The sequence below is a fragment of the Spermophilus citellus genome, assembly GCF_964194105.1.
Source record: "Spermophilus citellus genome assembly, chromosome: 12".
Lineage (NCBI taxonomy): Eukaryota > Metazoa > Chordata > Mammalia > Rodentia > Sciuridae > Spermophilus > Spermophilus citellus.
In genome coordinates, this window is record NC_138198.1 from 78,163,463 (window position 1) to 78,181,210 (window position 17,748).

General features: G+C 33.6%; 1 protein-coding gene across 5 annotated transcripts in view; it reads right to left on the reverse strand.

Moving 5' to 3' along the window:
• SMCHD1 (structural maintenance of chromosomes flexible hinge domain containing 1) overlaps positions 1–17,748 on the reverse strand; it is a 153,251-nt gene that overhangs the window by 105,170 nt on the left and 30,333 nt on the right. For all 5 annotated transcript variants that reach the window (XR_014018421.1, XM_081263744.1, XM_081263743.1 and 2 more), the window contains exons 6-10: positions 10,347–10,461; positions 10,134–10,253; positions 5,346–5,512; positions 2,301–2,391; positions 1,169–1,379 (exon numbers count right to left, since the gene is read on the reverse strand). Coding sequence is in view for 4 of the 5 variants with exons in the window: in XM_081263744.1 (XP_081119870.1) it covers positions 1,169–1,379; positions 2,301–2,391; positions 5,346–5,512; positions 10,134–10,253; positions 10,347–10,461 (704 nt within the window). In the remaining variant the exon portion in view is untranslated. The remainder of the gene's footprint in view (positions 1–1,168; positions 1,380–2,300; positions 2,392–5,345; positions 5,513–10,133; positions 10,254–10,346; positions 10,462–17,748) is intronic.

Consider the following 17,748-nt stretch of genomic DNA (forward strand, 5'->3'; position numbering starts at 1 on the left):
CCACCATCATTTCTAACCCCATGCCCCCTTCCTTTCCCTCCAACCCCCTCTGCCCTATCTAGAGTTTGTCTATTTTTAATACAACTTTGAGTAACTATATCTGTCTACAAGAATATAAAAATCAGGGCTGGGGTTGTGGCTCAGTGGTAAAGTGCTTGCCTAGCATGTGTAAGACACTGGGTTCGATTCTCAACACCACATATAAACAAATAAATGAAGAAAAATCCAACAATAACTGATGTTTTTTTTAGAAAAAAAAGAATATAAAAATCAGAAATAGCACATTAAACAGAGATCAGGTGTATTACAGAAGGTAGAGACACTGAGTAACAATATGTATTAAGGACTTATTTGTGAGCGTTATTCTAAGAACTTTGCCTCAATTTTTTATTTAATCTTCACAATACCTCTATGAGGTATGAACCACTACCCCCATTTCATGGAAAAGGAACTTAAGGTAGAGACTAGACACAAAAGAAAACAGCAAAGATGGGATTTAAATCAGGAAATCTGATTGCAGAACCCAGAAAAGTAAAAGGATTCTGAGAAAGTTTAATATTGTTAATTCCTAAGTAATATTACATAATTCAATGTAATCTCAATAAACTCATTAGGGCTTTTTAAAAGTGAATGAACACCACAAAGAAAATATTAAGTTAAATTCCTACATCACTCTATACATAAAAAATGAAAGAGATGCATTACACATAAGAACATAAAAGTTTAGGCAAAAATTTTTAGAAGACAAAAAGCTACAGAATCTTTTAAAACTCTTAAGGTACAAAAAACCTTTCTATAGTAAAACAAAATCAAACTATGATGAAAAAACTGGACAGCTATGACTACATTGAGTGTAAAAAGTTCCTCGTAAATACCAATAATTTAGGGAATATATAAAGGATCAACATGCATACATATCTAAAATTTTAGTTCAATAAAAGATCTAAGAAAGAACAGTTTCTTACCAATCAGTGCTTTTTTAAAATTTGGAACTGAATACATAAAAAAGGTTATAAAAATTATAAATATCTAACAACTTAAGACTTGCCCAAGAAAAAAATATTTTTTTATTTATCTAATCTTAATAGTCCAGATAGTAATCATTGTTTTTAAAGCTATTATAAATTACAACATCACATTTGTTACCTAAGAAAACAGATTAACATACTTGATGGAAAGCATGGATCATCAGGGTAAGTCTCTCTATCATACAAGAAAGGATGAAATCGGATTATCCCTTCCACTACACCGTCTCCTTCAACATGAGCCTTGAACTCAAAACTATCAGATGCTGTGTTTATATACAACGTCTGCATGTCATCTTGTATTTCTCTTAGGTTGACAATCTTAGGAGCCTTCCCTTTTTCAAACATAGAAATCTAAAATAAAAACAAAAATAATTAAATTTTATGGTGACTTTTTTTCCCCTCAGCCATGATCCAATAACAGAATAGGAAAATCTTTTATTTGTACAAGTGATCAACCAGTTTAATGAAAAAATATATATGTATGTAAGTATGTATGTCAAATGGCTTTAAGTAGCATCTCAATAAGGAATATACTACTAAAAAAATTAGAAAGTAAGCCAAAAAACAGCAAATCATAGTCAAAGGAAAGATAGGCCATGAATACATTTAATTCAAGATTTCTTGCTAAAGGTAGAAAATAGGATAAATTTATACTGCAAACTCTTTCTACTGTCTGGCAAATATATTGACAACCCAACACTCAAGATTCTTCTAAATCTTGTCACAAGACTTAACGGAACAAAAAGCCAATCATGTTATATATACCCCCTTTTCTCCCTGCTTCAAAATATGATGAACAGCCAGGCGTGGTGGTGCTCGCCTGTAACACCAGCAGCTCAGGAGGCTGAGGCAGGAGGATCGAAAGTTCAAAGCCAGCCTCAGCATAAGCGAGGTGCTACGCAACTCAGTGAGACCCTGTCTCTAAATAAAATACAAAATAGGGCTAGGAATGTGGCTCAGTGGTCAATTGCCTCTGAGTTCAATCCCCAAAGCCCAAAAGACAAAATTTAAAAAAAAGCATGACAAATAACAATAATTTGGGTGTCTATAGAAGAGAGGAAAAAGAGAAACCAGATACTACAACAAAGAGAGGCTTAATGAAAACAAATCTAGGAATATCTCTTTATTTGAACATCAAATAATCAAATTACTTTCGTAAAAGAAGTTGTCTAATTACTAATTTTTGTTATCCATAGTCATTTGGGACTGGAACAGGTACATAATAATAATAGCAATATTTTAATGACAGTAATATGATGATTTTTATCTTACTTCAATGTCAATATTGTTGAAAGGTCCAACTTCTTTTGATGTACGTATTTCATTACCTTTTGGGCCATGAATATAGTAATGATAAATATGCCTGAAACAAAAAGAATAAGTTTAATTCTCATAAAATTGTAGTCCTTAATCGTCTACCAAAAAATTTGATAGCTACTAACTAGTAGGTGTCAATCACTATATTAAACTTTTTCCCCCCTCTTTCTGGTACTGGGGATCAAACTCCGGGCTTCACATATGATAAGGGCTCTACCATTGAGCCATATCCCTAGCTAAGCCAACCTCTAGCATTTTTTAACACAGTTTCCCAATGGTAAAAACAATTCTGAAATGCAGTTATTATTACATCTCATTTTACAGATACAAAACCTGGGAAGCAAACCATAAATATAACTTATCTAAGGACTAGAATTAGGGAGAGGTGGGTTTTAATTCAAGCCTTTACAAACTTCAAAATCCTCATACATTGTACTTCCCAGAAGTAGTTTTATCAAAAGGCAAGGGTCTATCATTCTACTTGTTAGGGATGTTCTATAATGTACTCAAATATCAGGGAGTACCATGAATTGTTTTATCATTAAATAACAATCTAAGAAAGAGAATATCAATCTAGAAGTATTTTATGGCACTGAGATAATCCTACCTCAACATTGTAAAAACAAAACTAAAAATTCAACATCATCCCACTGAAAGCCACCACCACTGCAAAAATCTTTGCTACTTTTTTTTTTTTTTTTTTTTTGGTACTGGGTATCCAAATCCAGGGCTTTATGCAAGCTGCCCAAGCACTCTACCACTGAACTACATCCCTAGCCTTCTACCTTATTTTTAAGCAAAGTTATTATATTTCAGTGAATTGTTCGAAACTATAAAACATCATGTGTCTATTCCTAAAACAGAAACCTGCAAAACTCCTTCATACAAATTTTAATTAAAATTTTATCCTAGTTACTCTTCAAAATATCACCGAAGTAAACAAAATCACTAAATGCCAGGTCTGGTGGGCACATATCTATTAATCCCAGCTACTCAGGAGGCTGAGGAATAAGGGTCCTAAGTTTGAGGCCAATATGGGCAATTTAGCAAAACTCAGTCTGAAAATAAAAAAGGATGGGGATAACCAGGTGCAGTGCTGCTTATTTGTAATCCCAGCAACTAGTTAGGAGGCTGAGACAGAAGGATCTCAAGTTCAAAGCCAGCCTTAGTAACTTAGTGAGGTTATAACCAATTTAGCGAGACTCTCTCAAAAAGAAAACCTTAGATTCGATACCCCAGTATCATATACACAAAAGAAATCTTCTATTTTTCTTCAGACATCTCTAAGTGTTAATGCATAAGTTAACAGTAATAAATACGTGAAATAACATTAAATAAGTTAACTTATCAACAATAAGTTGTTGTCAATAATAAGTGTCAATACTGACACTATTCTGAAGAGAAGGAAATCAAACAAAAGGAATCACCATACTTATCACCATACTTTAACAATTATTTATTTTGGAATGGCTAAAATTATATTTTGTTGTTGTCGTTATTGTTGTTAGAATAAGAATATATTTTGGGGCTGGGGCTGGGGCTGAGCAGTAGCACACTTGCCTAACATGTATGAGGCATTGGGTTCAATTCTTAGCACCACATAAAAATTTTAAAAATAAAGTTCTATCAACAACTAAAAAATTGAAATAAAAATTTTTTAAAAAGAATATATTTTACTTATATGTTATGCACACCAAGTTCCTTCTGTAGAAACTCTAATTATAAAACAGCCAACATAGGGCTGGGGTTGTGGCTCAGCCATAGAGTGCTCACGCAGCACGTGCAGGGCCCTGGGTTCGATCCTCAGCACCACATAAAAATAAACAAATAAATAAATAAATGTATTGTGTCCAACTACAACTAAAAAATAAATAGTTTTAAAAATAGCTAATATAATCTATAGAGAAGAAAAATCCAAAGTTCTTACATAAAATCTCAGGCAATAAACAATAATACTCAAGAAAAAAGGTATTCCTAAAAGCTAAATTTATTTTCCCATAAAAGACAAAAACTGTTAAAGTCTGTTAATATACACTTAATAGAGAAACTCTCAAGTATAACAGCATTTGGGGTAAATGTGAGAAGTTTTTGTTTGTACTGAGAATTGAAAATACGGGCTAATCTACTACTGAGCTATATCCCTAGGTCTTTTTAAATTTATGTTTTGAGAAGGGTCTTGCTAAATTGCCACAGCTGGCCTTAAACTTGCAATCTTCCTACCTCAGCTTCCGGAATAGCCAGGATTACAAGCATGTGCCACTGCATCTGACCTGGGAAGTTATTTTTTCTTTTTTTAAATATAAATTTTGTGCAGATGCAGCCATTTTAACAAGACTAAACAATTCAACCTAATGTGAATTATGAAAACAATCCACTAAATAGTATATACCATATATTATAAAAAGAAAGCTTATAGCTATTAAATAAATGTTCCTTGCATTTGGTCTAATGGGATATGTATTTGTTAAACCCAGAAGTTTTACTGGGTTAAACACATAATGACTTATTTTCAGAACTACTAATATGTTATATAGGGATACAGAATTTTTTTTATTGATACATTCATTTGTTAAACATTTACTGAGCTTTTATTATGTAGCTGCTGTACTTCCAGGCAGTGAGAATACAGTACTGAAAGATATTTCAATGGGGAAATCAGACAAAAAATAAATAAAATATGAGACATGGAAAAATATGTAGTTACTTTGAAAAAGAAGCACAAAAGGGGGACATGTGGAGAGAAGTTCATTTTAAATTTTATAATAGGTTCCAAAAATCCTGTGCCTCAATTAATACTCAGTAAACTTCAGGTGATCTATAAATAAAATTTACAGAATGAATGGCAAACCATTTTAACAGCAATGTTAGGATACTGACACTATTCTAAAGGGAAGGAAATTGTACAAAAGGAATATCAAATAGATTTTAAGGTATCTGTAATATTTTCTATCTTAAAAAAGATAAGTAGCAACATTTTTTGATCCAAATATAATTACTTACGCTAACTGTCGTGTCCAAAGATGGAAATAATTTTTCAAGTACTGTATGTGTTCAGGTTGTACCCCTGTGATAACCACAGCAGTAAAGCTATCTTTTTCTTTCTCCTCTATGATAAGATTATGTAGAAATCTTTCATCATCATTTGTAATGTGAACTGAATCAGATGGCTGTAAGAGTGAATACAAATACAACAGATTAAAGCATCTTAATTATAATTATACATAAAACTACACCATCAAATTTTAATGTGACCCACTTGGATAGGTTTCCTAAACAATCTTCAGGAAAACTTTTGGAGAAAATTGGCCCAATACAACAAACAAGGTGAATGTGTGACAACACTGTAAAGACAGGAGAATTTTCACACAGACAATTAAATTAGCATACATAAAGAATGCTCTATCTCATAAAGCTAAACTAATTTTAGGATCCTAAAGGAAAAGGTGAAGACAAATATTTTTTAAAATGGAAGACACTTACTATACGATGGAATAAGTCCTTAATCGGATACCTACTACTTAGGACCAATGCCTGGCCTTCCACGTCTAATGTAACTAGGATACAGTCTGGACTCAGTTGATTTAACCCAAACACACTGTGTTTAAAAGGGAGTAAAATTATCCTGGGCACCAGTCCACTTTTAGAGAAATGTCAAGAGCTTACAGATGGGAGGTGGGAGAGATTTAAGGACAAGAATTATAAACTTCTAACACAACAGTCTATGTGTGAAAAATTACATGAATATTTGTGTATAAATATGCTTAAATATACTGTGTATATTGCCATGTATAGAAAAACTGCAAAGATAAACACTAAACCACCAGGAAATCAATCATGTATTACTTTAAAAAAAAAGGTACTTCAAAAACCATTCTTAAGTATAAATACATTAAATTACTAATATTATAAATTATACATACTAACAGCAGATTTGATTTTACTAATGATGCAAGTTTATATCCAAATATTTATCAAGGGCTGAGGACACAGCTCATGGGTAGAGTGCTTGCCCAGCATGTGTGATGTCCTGGGTTTAATCCCTAGCAATGGGGAGGAAAAAGCTATCCACAATGTCAAATCCTATGCTTCAAATTGGGCCGAAGAAAGATAAGATATTCAAGAAAAATACTAGAGTCCTTGCTCTTCATAAAATTCCACTTGGTAAGAAATGGGGGAAAAATAAACAAAATAACACACCACTAAAGATATAAATCAAGGACCATACAGAAAAAAAGAAGACAACATTCATTTAGAAGTTGACAGAATAGGAATATTTCAGACATTTGAGAGTTTAAGGAAATCAAAGTAATTTAGAGTACAAGGTAAATAAATGATGAAAGTAGAAAGACTGAATTAGAGCAGTTGGAAATGGGTGAAGGAAAAAAAGAGGGCAGATAAAAGGAACAATTCTTAAAAACAGAATTAAATGTGGTGAATGCCTAGCAACATAGATTGTCAGTTCTAACTGTGAAGTCAATAATTAAAAAGGGTAGTTGGGAAGAAGCAGGTAGAAAGAAAGGTTTAAAGACCGTGTGTATGTGTGTGTGTGTGTGTGTGTGTGTGTAATTTTTTTTGCATTACTGGGGAATGAACCCAGTGTCAATCCCCACTCCACCCTTTTGTTTTTGTTAAGTTTTTATTTTAAGACATTTAGGGTCATGCTAAATTGCTGAAGCTGGCCTGGAATTTATAATCCTCCCACGACAGATACCTTAGTTCCTGGGATTACCAGTATATGCCACCATACCAAAAGTGAGTTACTTGTGGAACACCTGGGAAGGACATCTACATGAAACTGGAAATGGATGTACTGGATGTAATCAGCTATATTCATTCCTACCATCTTTTATTGTGCCTTTTTGGGGTTACAAAGTTTGGAAAACCAAAAAAGTATTATTCCCCAGCTATTTGGGTTGAGCATGCAAATGTGTTTTCAACAATTAGATGTATTAGCAAAATTAAGACTGAAGCCATTTCTAGAAATATCTTAAAGGTTTTCTATTATCATACCCTGAAGGACCAGTAACCAGATTTCAACTTCAAAGTATCCACAGGCCACTAAAACACTGGTTATAACCAGAAATTTTGTATTTCCGTTGGAGCAACTGTGGAAATGAGATCTTTCCAACTCTTTGGTACCCAGCAGAGGTCTTCCTACTTCAAAATTACAGAAGATACAGCATCCCTCCAAGGCCAGTTAAGAATGTCCTGGCATCACTCTAGGAGGTTCAGCTGATTGATTATTCCTTTGGCCTTTCTGATACTCATGTAAGTATCTAAATAATTAAATTCTTTACTGTTTGAAGTATCAGATGGTTTGAACTCCACCTGATTCAATATCATAATCCTAACAGAAAAGTCTTGACAAAAAAAACAGATTGGAGAATTGTTGGTATCTAAGTGGCACATACATTTGTATATGCCAAGACTGCTAATTACAGATGGAAGATCGACCAGCTCATTGGGCATGATGGTAGCTGCCCACAATCCTCGATAGTTAGGAGGCTGAGGGAGAAGAATCACAAGTTTGAGGCCAGGATTAGCAACTTAATGAGACCCTGTCCCAAAATGAAACAATTTCAAAAAGGACTGGGGATGTAACTCACTGGTAAAGTATCCCTGGTTTCAATCCCCAGTACCCAAAAAAGAAAGGAAAGGAAAAAGAAAAAGGAAAGAAAAGAGTACCACCAACTTCACCCACATTCTGGAAATGGCTATACGGTCAGAGATAAAAGTTCAAAAACATTAGTCTAGAAAAAAACTTCTCAGTAAAAGAAAAGAACAAGTACCAATTGCTACCTGTTAAATGCCTGTTGGGATGCACTTAGCTGGCAAAGAAAAGATGATCCATGAGACCCAGCCTTATTCAAGCTTCATAATATACACCTACATTCTCCATTTGTTTTTTAACTAGTTTTTTTTTTTTAATGCCTAAGCTTTTTTGTTTTAACATTTTTTTTTTAGTTGTCAATGGACTTTTATTTTATTTATAAGTGGTGCTGAAAATCGAACCCAGGGCCTCACACATGCTAGGCTACCACTGAGCCTTTTAACTAGTTTTAATATGGCAATTAATATTTCCACCAATATAATAAGGCTTTTTGATGGTAAGATAGAAGACACAGAAGTCTGTTAGGCAAATATATTACAAAATATGTAATTTGTTAAATACATACAAATTTTTTATAAAGTGGAATATATGAAAGTAATTTCCTGAGCAGAGCAATGTTAAATTATAGAAAAAGTAAAAGTAGCTAAAAAACATAAAAATAAATTCAACCTAGCAGTAATAAAAGAAAAGGCAATATTTATACCTATCAAATTGTCAACATTTTATTGCCTTTTCTCCTTTTTTCCTAAAAATAAGGAACTGAGCAGATAGGTCCTTCATACACAACTGCTTGAAGCTGAAGTGACTTTTGAGTTTAATCTTGAACACATACCAAGGACATTTTAAAAGTTCAAATTTATTGTCAACTATTAAAATTCTAACAAAAGATTAAGATTTCATGGCAGTATCTTTCTAATTATAGTACAATCCTACAAATAAGAAATATTGTGGCGCAATTAAAAATATATTGCACATTTTATAAAATAGGGTAATACTCTAAATATTAATATAAGAAATCTAAATCAGGGCTGGGGTTGTGGCTCAGCTGTAAAGCACTTGCCTAGCATATGTGAGTGACTGAGTTCAATTCTCAGCATTACATATAAATAAATGAATAAAATAAAGGTTCATCAACATCTTAAAAAAAAAGGAAATGTAGAATCAAAGCTATAAGTTATATATTTTTAAAAACAGGATTGGGCCAAGCCTAGTGGTGTATGCTTATAATGCCATCTACTCCAGAGACTGAGGCAGGAGAATTGCAAGTTTGAGGCCAATCTGGGCAATCCAGTGAGACCCTATTTCAAAATAAAATAAAGGGCTAGGAATGAAGCTCAGTGGTACAGTGCTTACCTAGCCTGTGCTAGGCCCTACGTTCAATCTCTAGTATCACCCCCCAAAAAAAAAAGACACCGGGAAGGGGGTCACCAAAATATTATATGACATTTGGCAATATTCTCATTTTCCTTCCTGTTACATTTTCTGATTTATTTTGGAATAATTTTTTTTTTCTTTTAGGTACTGAGGATTGAATCCAGGACTTCATATATGGTAGGCAAGTACTCTATCACCAAGCCACACCTCCAGCCCAGAAAACAAGTTTTAAAATGCTCAAAATTACTTTAAAATAAAGATTTTAAGATGAGAAATTATAAAATGTTTCAAAAAGAAAAGTTGAATACACAATAAATTCTATGTACTCACCTCCAAGATCCAAATTTGTTAAATATTTGTCATATTAAAAAGACAATTTAAATATAAACTTGCAACAGAATCTCATTTGTTTCTCTGGAGCTCTGATTTTCTGAAAGTCAACTAACATATCACAGTTTCTTTACATCATTTCCATGATCAGTTTTTAACAATGACTTTAAAACCCAAATTCACACCAAGTAAAAAAGTTTACATTTCTTATGAGAAATTTACAGAAAGCTTATAGGCTTTATAATATAATTTATTACAGGAAGAGTTTTACTATAAGGAAGCACAAAAACAATTATTTTTGCCACTAACATGATTAAAGAAAAAATGAAAAACTATGTAACTCATTTGAAAATTATCGTTATCTTCAAATTTTTAAAACGACGTTGGCAACTTAGCAATAAATTAGAAAAAAGTTCAGTCTTATCGTCTGTCCAAAGGAATACATTTACAGTTATGAATTAAGTGTATTGTACCTTTCTGTTTCTAATATATCCACTATATATTGCCTCCTTATTTTTTTCCTTCTTCTCAAAATCTTCTTTAGAAAGTACAAGCTCATGAACATCTTGGGACTCTGCAGGTTTACTTATCATCTGTCAAATATTAAAAGAGGACTTTAAAAATTGCTAATAATTGCACAGGTCAACTTCAAAATAATTTAAGTAAAAAGATATCTTTCTACTTACTCTGGCTGATTGTCCAACAAAGAAAACAGCCTGCTTGCCCCCGACACCAAAATAGGAAATATCACTATTTAAACTCCGTGGCACAGGTACTGGACGAACATACCCTGAATGATCACTAAAATAAAACAGTCCGTCAATGCAGTGATTTTAAACAATCTACTTAAGTGCCTAAAGAAATTATATAGCAATTTTGGCCTCCAAATCTCTCAGCAAACAGAACTAAATAATTCCTTACATATTTTTATGCCTCTAGGACCTTCACTTCAAAATGGTGTTTGCCACTTCAAAACTTGTTAATATACTTCCATTTACATGTAGCATGGCAAGTGATGAGCTAAGGAAAACTCCCAATGTAGAATAACGGCACCCTGGAGAGGGGCCATCACTGGTCTTTCAAATATAGGGAAGATCACCAGGGATAACACTTCCCAATATCAGAAATAAACAGTTAGGGGTGAGGATGGAACCACTGTTACACTCAATGAAAAATGTTAAAAATTACAGGGCATGGTGGCGCATGCCTGTAATCCCAGTGGCTCTGGAGGCTGAGGCAGGAGAATCTCAAGTTCAAAGCCAGCCTCAGGCAACAACAAGGCACTAAGCAACTCAGTTAGACCCCTGCCCCTAAATAAAATACAAAATTGGGCTGGAGATGTGGCTCAGTGGTCAAGAGTTCAATCTCTGGTTCCCCCACCACCACCAAAAAAAATAAAAAGATTAAAAACCACATATGACATAGCTGGAGAAAAATCAAAGAAGAGGAAGATATAATCAAAGAAAATCAACCAAGTTTAAATGTATTCTTAGAAAAAGACAAGACAGAGAATGGATAATACCTACAAATACTCTCAAATCAATTATGAGGGATAGAGCAAATATTCTCAAAGCCCTGGCTCCACAGATCTGTGAAAAACAATAGAGCCCCCAAAAAGGATGAGTAAAAAGAAATCTAGGGACTGGGGCTGTAGCTCAGTGGCAAAGCTATTGCCTAGCACATGTGAGGCATCAAGTTTAAAAAATAAATAAAATAAAGACATGCTTTATAACTACAAAAAAAGAAAGGAAGGAAGGAAGGAAGGAAGGAAGGAATCTACCTCATTGTTAACACCAAAAGGAACAACCAGAAAATAGACTGAGTTCAAGCAGTTAAGATAATACCACTTATTAGGCTTTGACAGCAATAGTCAAAGATAGTGAAATACAATCCACACAGGGTCCAAAGAAAAAGATTTGTCAAGCTAGAATTGTAAACTGGAGATAATACCACCAAGAAATTTGCTCTAAAGGAATGAACCTCCAAGTACAATCTGACATGCAAAAGATTAATATAATATGGTAAATACAAAGTTAATTTTTTGAAAGTAATATGTGTGATATATTTAAAATAGTGTGGTTAGGAAAAAATGGAATATAAATTGTGGGACTTCTAAAGTCAAACTGGAATATTTTCAATAATCAAAGTATGATTTGGGGGAAGGGAAGTATCAGAGGTAAAGGTTCCTAAAGTCCTTAATTTGGAGAGAATATCTAAAATTATGCATTATAAAATTTCAAAGACAATCAGAAATTCATAAATTATAAAATGTTTTAAAAAGGAGTAACAAGAAAAAAAAGATAAATTTTAAATTTTAAAAAGAAGCCAGGTATGGCAGTATATGCCTGGAATTCCAGTTACTTGGGAAGCTGAAGCAAGAGGATCCAAAGTTTTAGGCCAGCCTCAGGAACTTAACAAAATCCTATCTCAAAAAATAAATTAGGGGCTAGGTGTAGCTCATGGGCTGAGAGCTTGCCTAGCATGCATAAGGTACTGGGTTTGATCCTCAGTGCCACATACAAATAAATAAAAAATAAAGGTCCATCAACAACTCAAAAAAATATTAACTAATTAGATTAAATCTGTTTAAAAAAGGGTTAGGGATGTAGCTCAATGGTACATAAACAAAAATAGAAAACAGAAGACAAAAACGAAAACAGAAAATAGGAATAAAAATGTTTTAACTGGCATAAAATGTCCCAACTCCATATGTTAATATTCTAAATAAACAAAGCCAATAATGACTAGGTAAGATATATTAATACTTCATATACATAAATATAAAACTGCACAACACACCTACACACAAACCTATCCCTATCCCTATCTAAGAGACACAACTCTGCTCACACACAACACACACATACCATTCCTGCGCAACACGCCTCTCCACAAGCATGTTCACACCATCTCTTCTCAAAGAAATGCACTCCCTGACCCTATACATCACACATACTTACCAATGATAAAAAGAAAACTTTTTTTGAGTCAGAGACAATATATATTAAGATACAAAGGTAGGAATAACAACAGATTTCTCATCATAAACCATGGAAATCAGTAGAAAAACTAATATTTAATGTACCAAAAATTTCTTAAGAAGTCAACCCACAGGTTGGGCATGATAGCACATGCCTGTAATCCCAGAGGCCTGGGGGCTGAGGCAGGAGGATCTCAAGGTCAAAGCCAGCCTCAGAAATTTAGCAAGGCCCTAAGCAAATTAGTGAGACCCTGTCTCTACATGAAATATAAAAAAGGGCTGGGGATATGACTCAGTAGAGTTAAGTGCCCCTGTGTTACAATCCCAGGTACCTAATGTGGAAGAGGAGTCAACCTAAAATGCCATTCTCAGCAAAAATACCCTTTAGTAACTATTTTATTTATTTTACGTGCGAGTGGGAAGGGAATCCTCACCCTTTATCATACATAGAAAAAAATCAAGAGCAGATCCAAGTTATAAAAAATATCTTCTGGGAGGAAAACAATAATGGATAGACTTACAGGAAGAAATACACCATGAGCATCTGGTGTTCATATAAACTTACCTGGGACTGAAATAGACACTTGTATACAAATGTTCTTAGAAGTGTTAGACAAAAAGCTAGAAATAACCCTGTGTCCATTAACTAATGAATGGATAAAAATATGCAGTATGGCTACAGAATGGAATTATTCAGCCATAAACAGGAATAGAATTCTGATTCATGCTACAACACAGATGAACCTTGAAAAAATTATTATGCTAAGTGAAATAAGTCACACAAAAAGATACTGTATGATTCCACATAAATGAGGTACCTAGAACAGGGAAATTCATTTAGACAGAGAATAGAATAGTAGCCACCTGGGGCTGAGAATATAGAGAATGGAGAGTTAGTGAGTATGATATTTTCAAATTGGTCATGATGGCTGGTGCATTGCTACAATCCCAGCAGCTCAGGAGTCTGAGGCAGGTGGATCTCAAGTCCAAAGCCAGCTTGTACAACTCAGCAAAACCCCGTATCAAAATAAAAATGAAAAAACGGGCTGGGGATGTGGGTAAGTGCTTCTGGGTTCAATCCCTGCTAAAAACATACCACACACACACACACACACACACACACACACACACACACACACACACACTTTTAAAGCCAGCCTGAGCAACCTTAGAAAGACCCTGTCTCAAAATAAAATAAAAAAGATGGGGATATAGGTCAATGGAAGAGTACTTGCCTAGCATGTTTGAGATCCTGCCTGGGGGCTCATCCCCAGAACATTGTTTTTTAAATTTGGGGGTGGAGTATGAAAAACTTCTAAGAATGTATAATAGCAATGGTTCCAAAGCACTACAAATGTCATTAATACCACTAAATTATTTACTTTAAAATGGCTATAATGTAATTTTCTACTTGTTGAATTCCCTGAATTCTTTATAAGAGATGGTAACATGATCAGAGGAATTCTTTTTTAGTATAAAAGCTGTCCCTTCTCTTCTTCAGTACTTGCCTCCTGCTGGCACTGGATTATCACAGAGACAAAATTAGTTAACTTGTTATTTCAACTCTCCTAGGAAGCTACTCTTACCCAGTATTTATTTGGTACCCTTTGAGAGGGGGGAGAGATGAACTCACTCAAGCTGCCAATATTTTTCTACTAACTGTAGCAGTGCTATAAATTGTACTGCAGCAGTAATATAGAGATGCTCTGGGGGTGTATGGTATACAATCTAATTTTCTTCATATTTGAATTAAATTTTCATTTCTTGTTGTCAGTCTCCCTTATTTCACCTCAAAGTTAAGCCTTTTGAAGAAACAAGAATGATAAGAGTCTTGAAAGGAGACATTATACATAATCTGAAGGATGAGAAAAGGACTTCTCCTTATAATATCCTACTGTAGGTGGTCAGCAGTTTTGTTTCTCAGAGGGAAATCTGAACCACCCATCAGGTTGGCTCATAAGAACAACTGTTACAAGCAGTTCATCAAGAACTGAACTTCATATAACCCTATTTGAGAATACAAAAAAGGAAGAAAGTCACAGGAACTGCCCATTCGGTCTTGGGAAGATCTGGATAATTCTGCACAAGCATAAACAACTTGAAATTTATGTATAGACCCTCATCTCTATTAATCCCCTTCGGCTGACTGGATAGTCCTTCTTCAAAGCAAGAATGTAATGTTCAGGTTTCACCAGATTTTATAAACTCAATTCATTTCTGGAATCAGCTTACAGATTCCAGGTCCCTTTAGCATATATAACATTTATTCTTTTGCCTTTTTAAAAAATAATTTTCTTATTTGAAGTCCTTGTATTAGGCAATGATTCAGTTCAGTATTATTTGAACTATTTGCCATAACAGAATGAAAAATATTTGTGTGTTAAATAAAACTGGTGTAGAAAAGTCTTTACATGAGTTAAGTAGTTGTGCATCACTTCAGCCTAGATGTGCCTTGATAAGAGGCACTCAGTTAAAATGTTATTGGCCTTGTATAAGTACTCCAATTTCTATTTAGCTTTAGAAATCTTTCACAAAGACAGATTGCCAAAATTAACAAATGTGCTGTTTTAGCTACATATGTTCTGGGTAAACATGCATATACGAGGATTCTTGTTAACAGTGATACTTAGTCCTTATTATAATTCAAATGATGCCATTAATTTTTTAAAAGGAGGGAGGCCTTAAAAATGATCTTGGAGTCTATGATTTAGAATTTTCAAGCATGAAGGTGAAACATAAAAAATTAAACTCACGAAAGTTCAGTTTTTTCAATATGTGTACCAATTTTTTACTATTATGAGACACATATAAATTTAATGATCAGAAAATATAGATTTTTCTCAATTTATATTCCCAGGCTGGGGACATAACTCAATGGTTAGAGTGCTTGCCTAGTACATATGACACCCTGAGTCTAATCTCCAACATTGAAAAAAAAAAAAAAAAAAGTACCAATAAAAGTTGAATAAACTTAACAAAAAGCAAAACAGACTACACATATAGTTTTGAGAGATGATGTTTTTCGGTTTTAACAGAAATGGACCCAAGTGTTATAGTTTGGCTATATCCAGAAATATGCAGAACTTTACAATTCATATATTTATCTCAAGACAAATGAACTATAAAGTTCTGACATTAACCCTAAATCTCAAATGAATGTTCTCTCTCTTACAGCCAAAGAGTATATTTCATCTCAATCAATCTTTGGAGCTACCATAGAGATAGGATCTATGTTACATAATTAAAATTTCACAAACAAAACTTGATTTATATTAAAGTTCTACCATCCTTTTCTAAAATTGTGGCTTCATTTTGCCAAAATAATTCTGTACTTCTTTAAAATAAGTTTGCGTTGAATTTGGCAGTTAAGCAACGGGAAAGTTTATAAATGCTTTGTAGGTAATACTATCTAAACTAACATTTATTATTTATTAAACACCTTTAATTCACATACCTATTTTGACACTGAACCTACAAGTACTACATGAATGTATCACAGCTTTACTTCCCCATTATAGTTTTAGGGTCACTGTGTTTGGATTTAACTGTAAGAAAGCACATTTCTTAAGTGTCACTGGGTTGACTTAGTTTTTAGAGTTTTGATTTTAGATTCTGATTAGATACATTATGATTTTAAGAAGCCACTCAAATATTTGTTAGTACCCCCTCCCCCCCAAAAAAAAGGGGTTATAATGGCCAGGCTCAGTGGGACACACCTATAATCCCAGTGATATGGGAGGCTGAAACAGATGATTAAAGTTCAAGGCCAGTCTCAGCAACTTAGTGAGACCCACAGCAACTTAATCAGATCCTGCCTCAAAATTTTTTTAAAAAGGAGTGGAGATGTTACTCAGTGGTAAAGCATCCCTGGGATTAATCCCCAGTACCAGAAAAAGAAAAAAGTTATTAGGACAAACTTTATTCTATATTTATTTTACCAAAATTAACAATAACAACAACTAGAAGACTTTTAAAAAAGGGACAGTGTGTTGTCCGAGCATAAACAGATGTGTCTATCCCTAGCCAGAAAAGTCAGAACGTTGAAAAACAGCATTATGTTAAAGGAAAAGATAACTGGGTATTCAAAGCAAAATCCCAATATACTTTGGTTTTTATAGTAAATTTCAAAAGTAAGATCTATGAAAACAAAAGCACAAAGGTCAAGATAATATAAATGGGAAGTATACTCTACTCCTATGATGTACTTATATGTTAAGTTGCATAATAATACTTCTCGATATAGATTGTTAAACTGAAGAGACATATTATGAATAATCCTAAAGTTGCCAGTGAAAAAACTTTTCAAAATGTAGTTGTGGCTAATAGGCCAAAGAAAGAGAAAGTAGAATCATACCCATGCAAGGTACTATTTGAAATGAGTCTGGGAGTAGAGGGGTCAAAAACAGCAACATAAAGCAGACAAGAATGTAAAAAAACAATAAAGATGTTACGATTAAGTTCAAATATACCAATAAAAACATTAAATGCACGTGGCCTAAACATCTCAATTAAAAAGCAGAAATTGTCAAATATTAAGATACAATGATCTTTTGATGAAATGAAACCCTCTTTAAATATAAAGAAAACAGGTTAAGAGACTGGAAAAAGATTTTCCATTTTAACACTACTGAAAAGAAAGCTGAAGTCAATATATTAACATCAAAGTAAATAGAAAAATATCACCAGTAAATGAAGGGGGTTTTTTTAGTTTGTAGTTGCACACAATACCTTTATTTTATTCATTTTAATGTGCTAGGCAAGTGCTCTACCGCTGAGCCACAACCCTAGCCCCTCTTCTTGAGTTTTTAAAATTATGTTAGATGGCTGAAATCAAGTGAGTTAAGGGACCTAAATAAGTTATGGTAGATCCCTACAATTCACTTTAAAATAAAATGTCCATACTAGTAGACAGTCATAGTTATATAGCATACAGTAATCCCTAGAACAACCCAAAAAACAAGATAAACTCTAAAAAGAAAAAAGAACACTAAAAGATGTTTAAGTGATCCACAAAATTCAGAAAAGAGAAATAAGAAACAAAAGAAATGGGGCGGGAGTTGTAGCTCAGTGGTAGACTCTTGCTTGCATGTGTGAGGCACTGGTTCGAT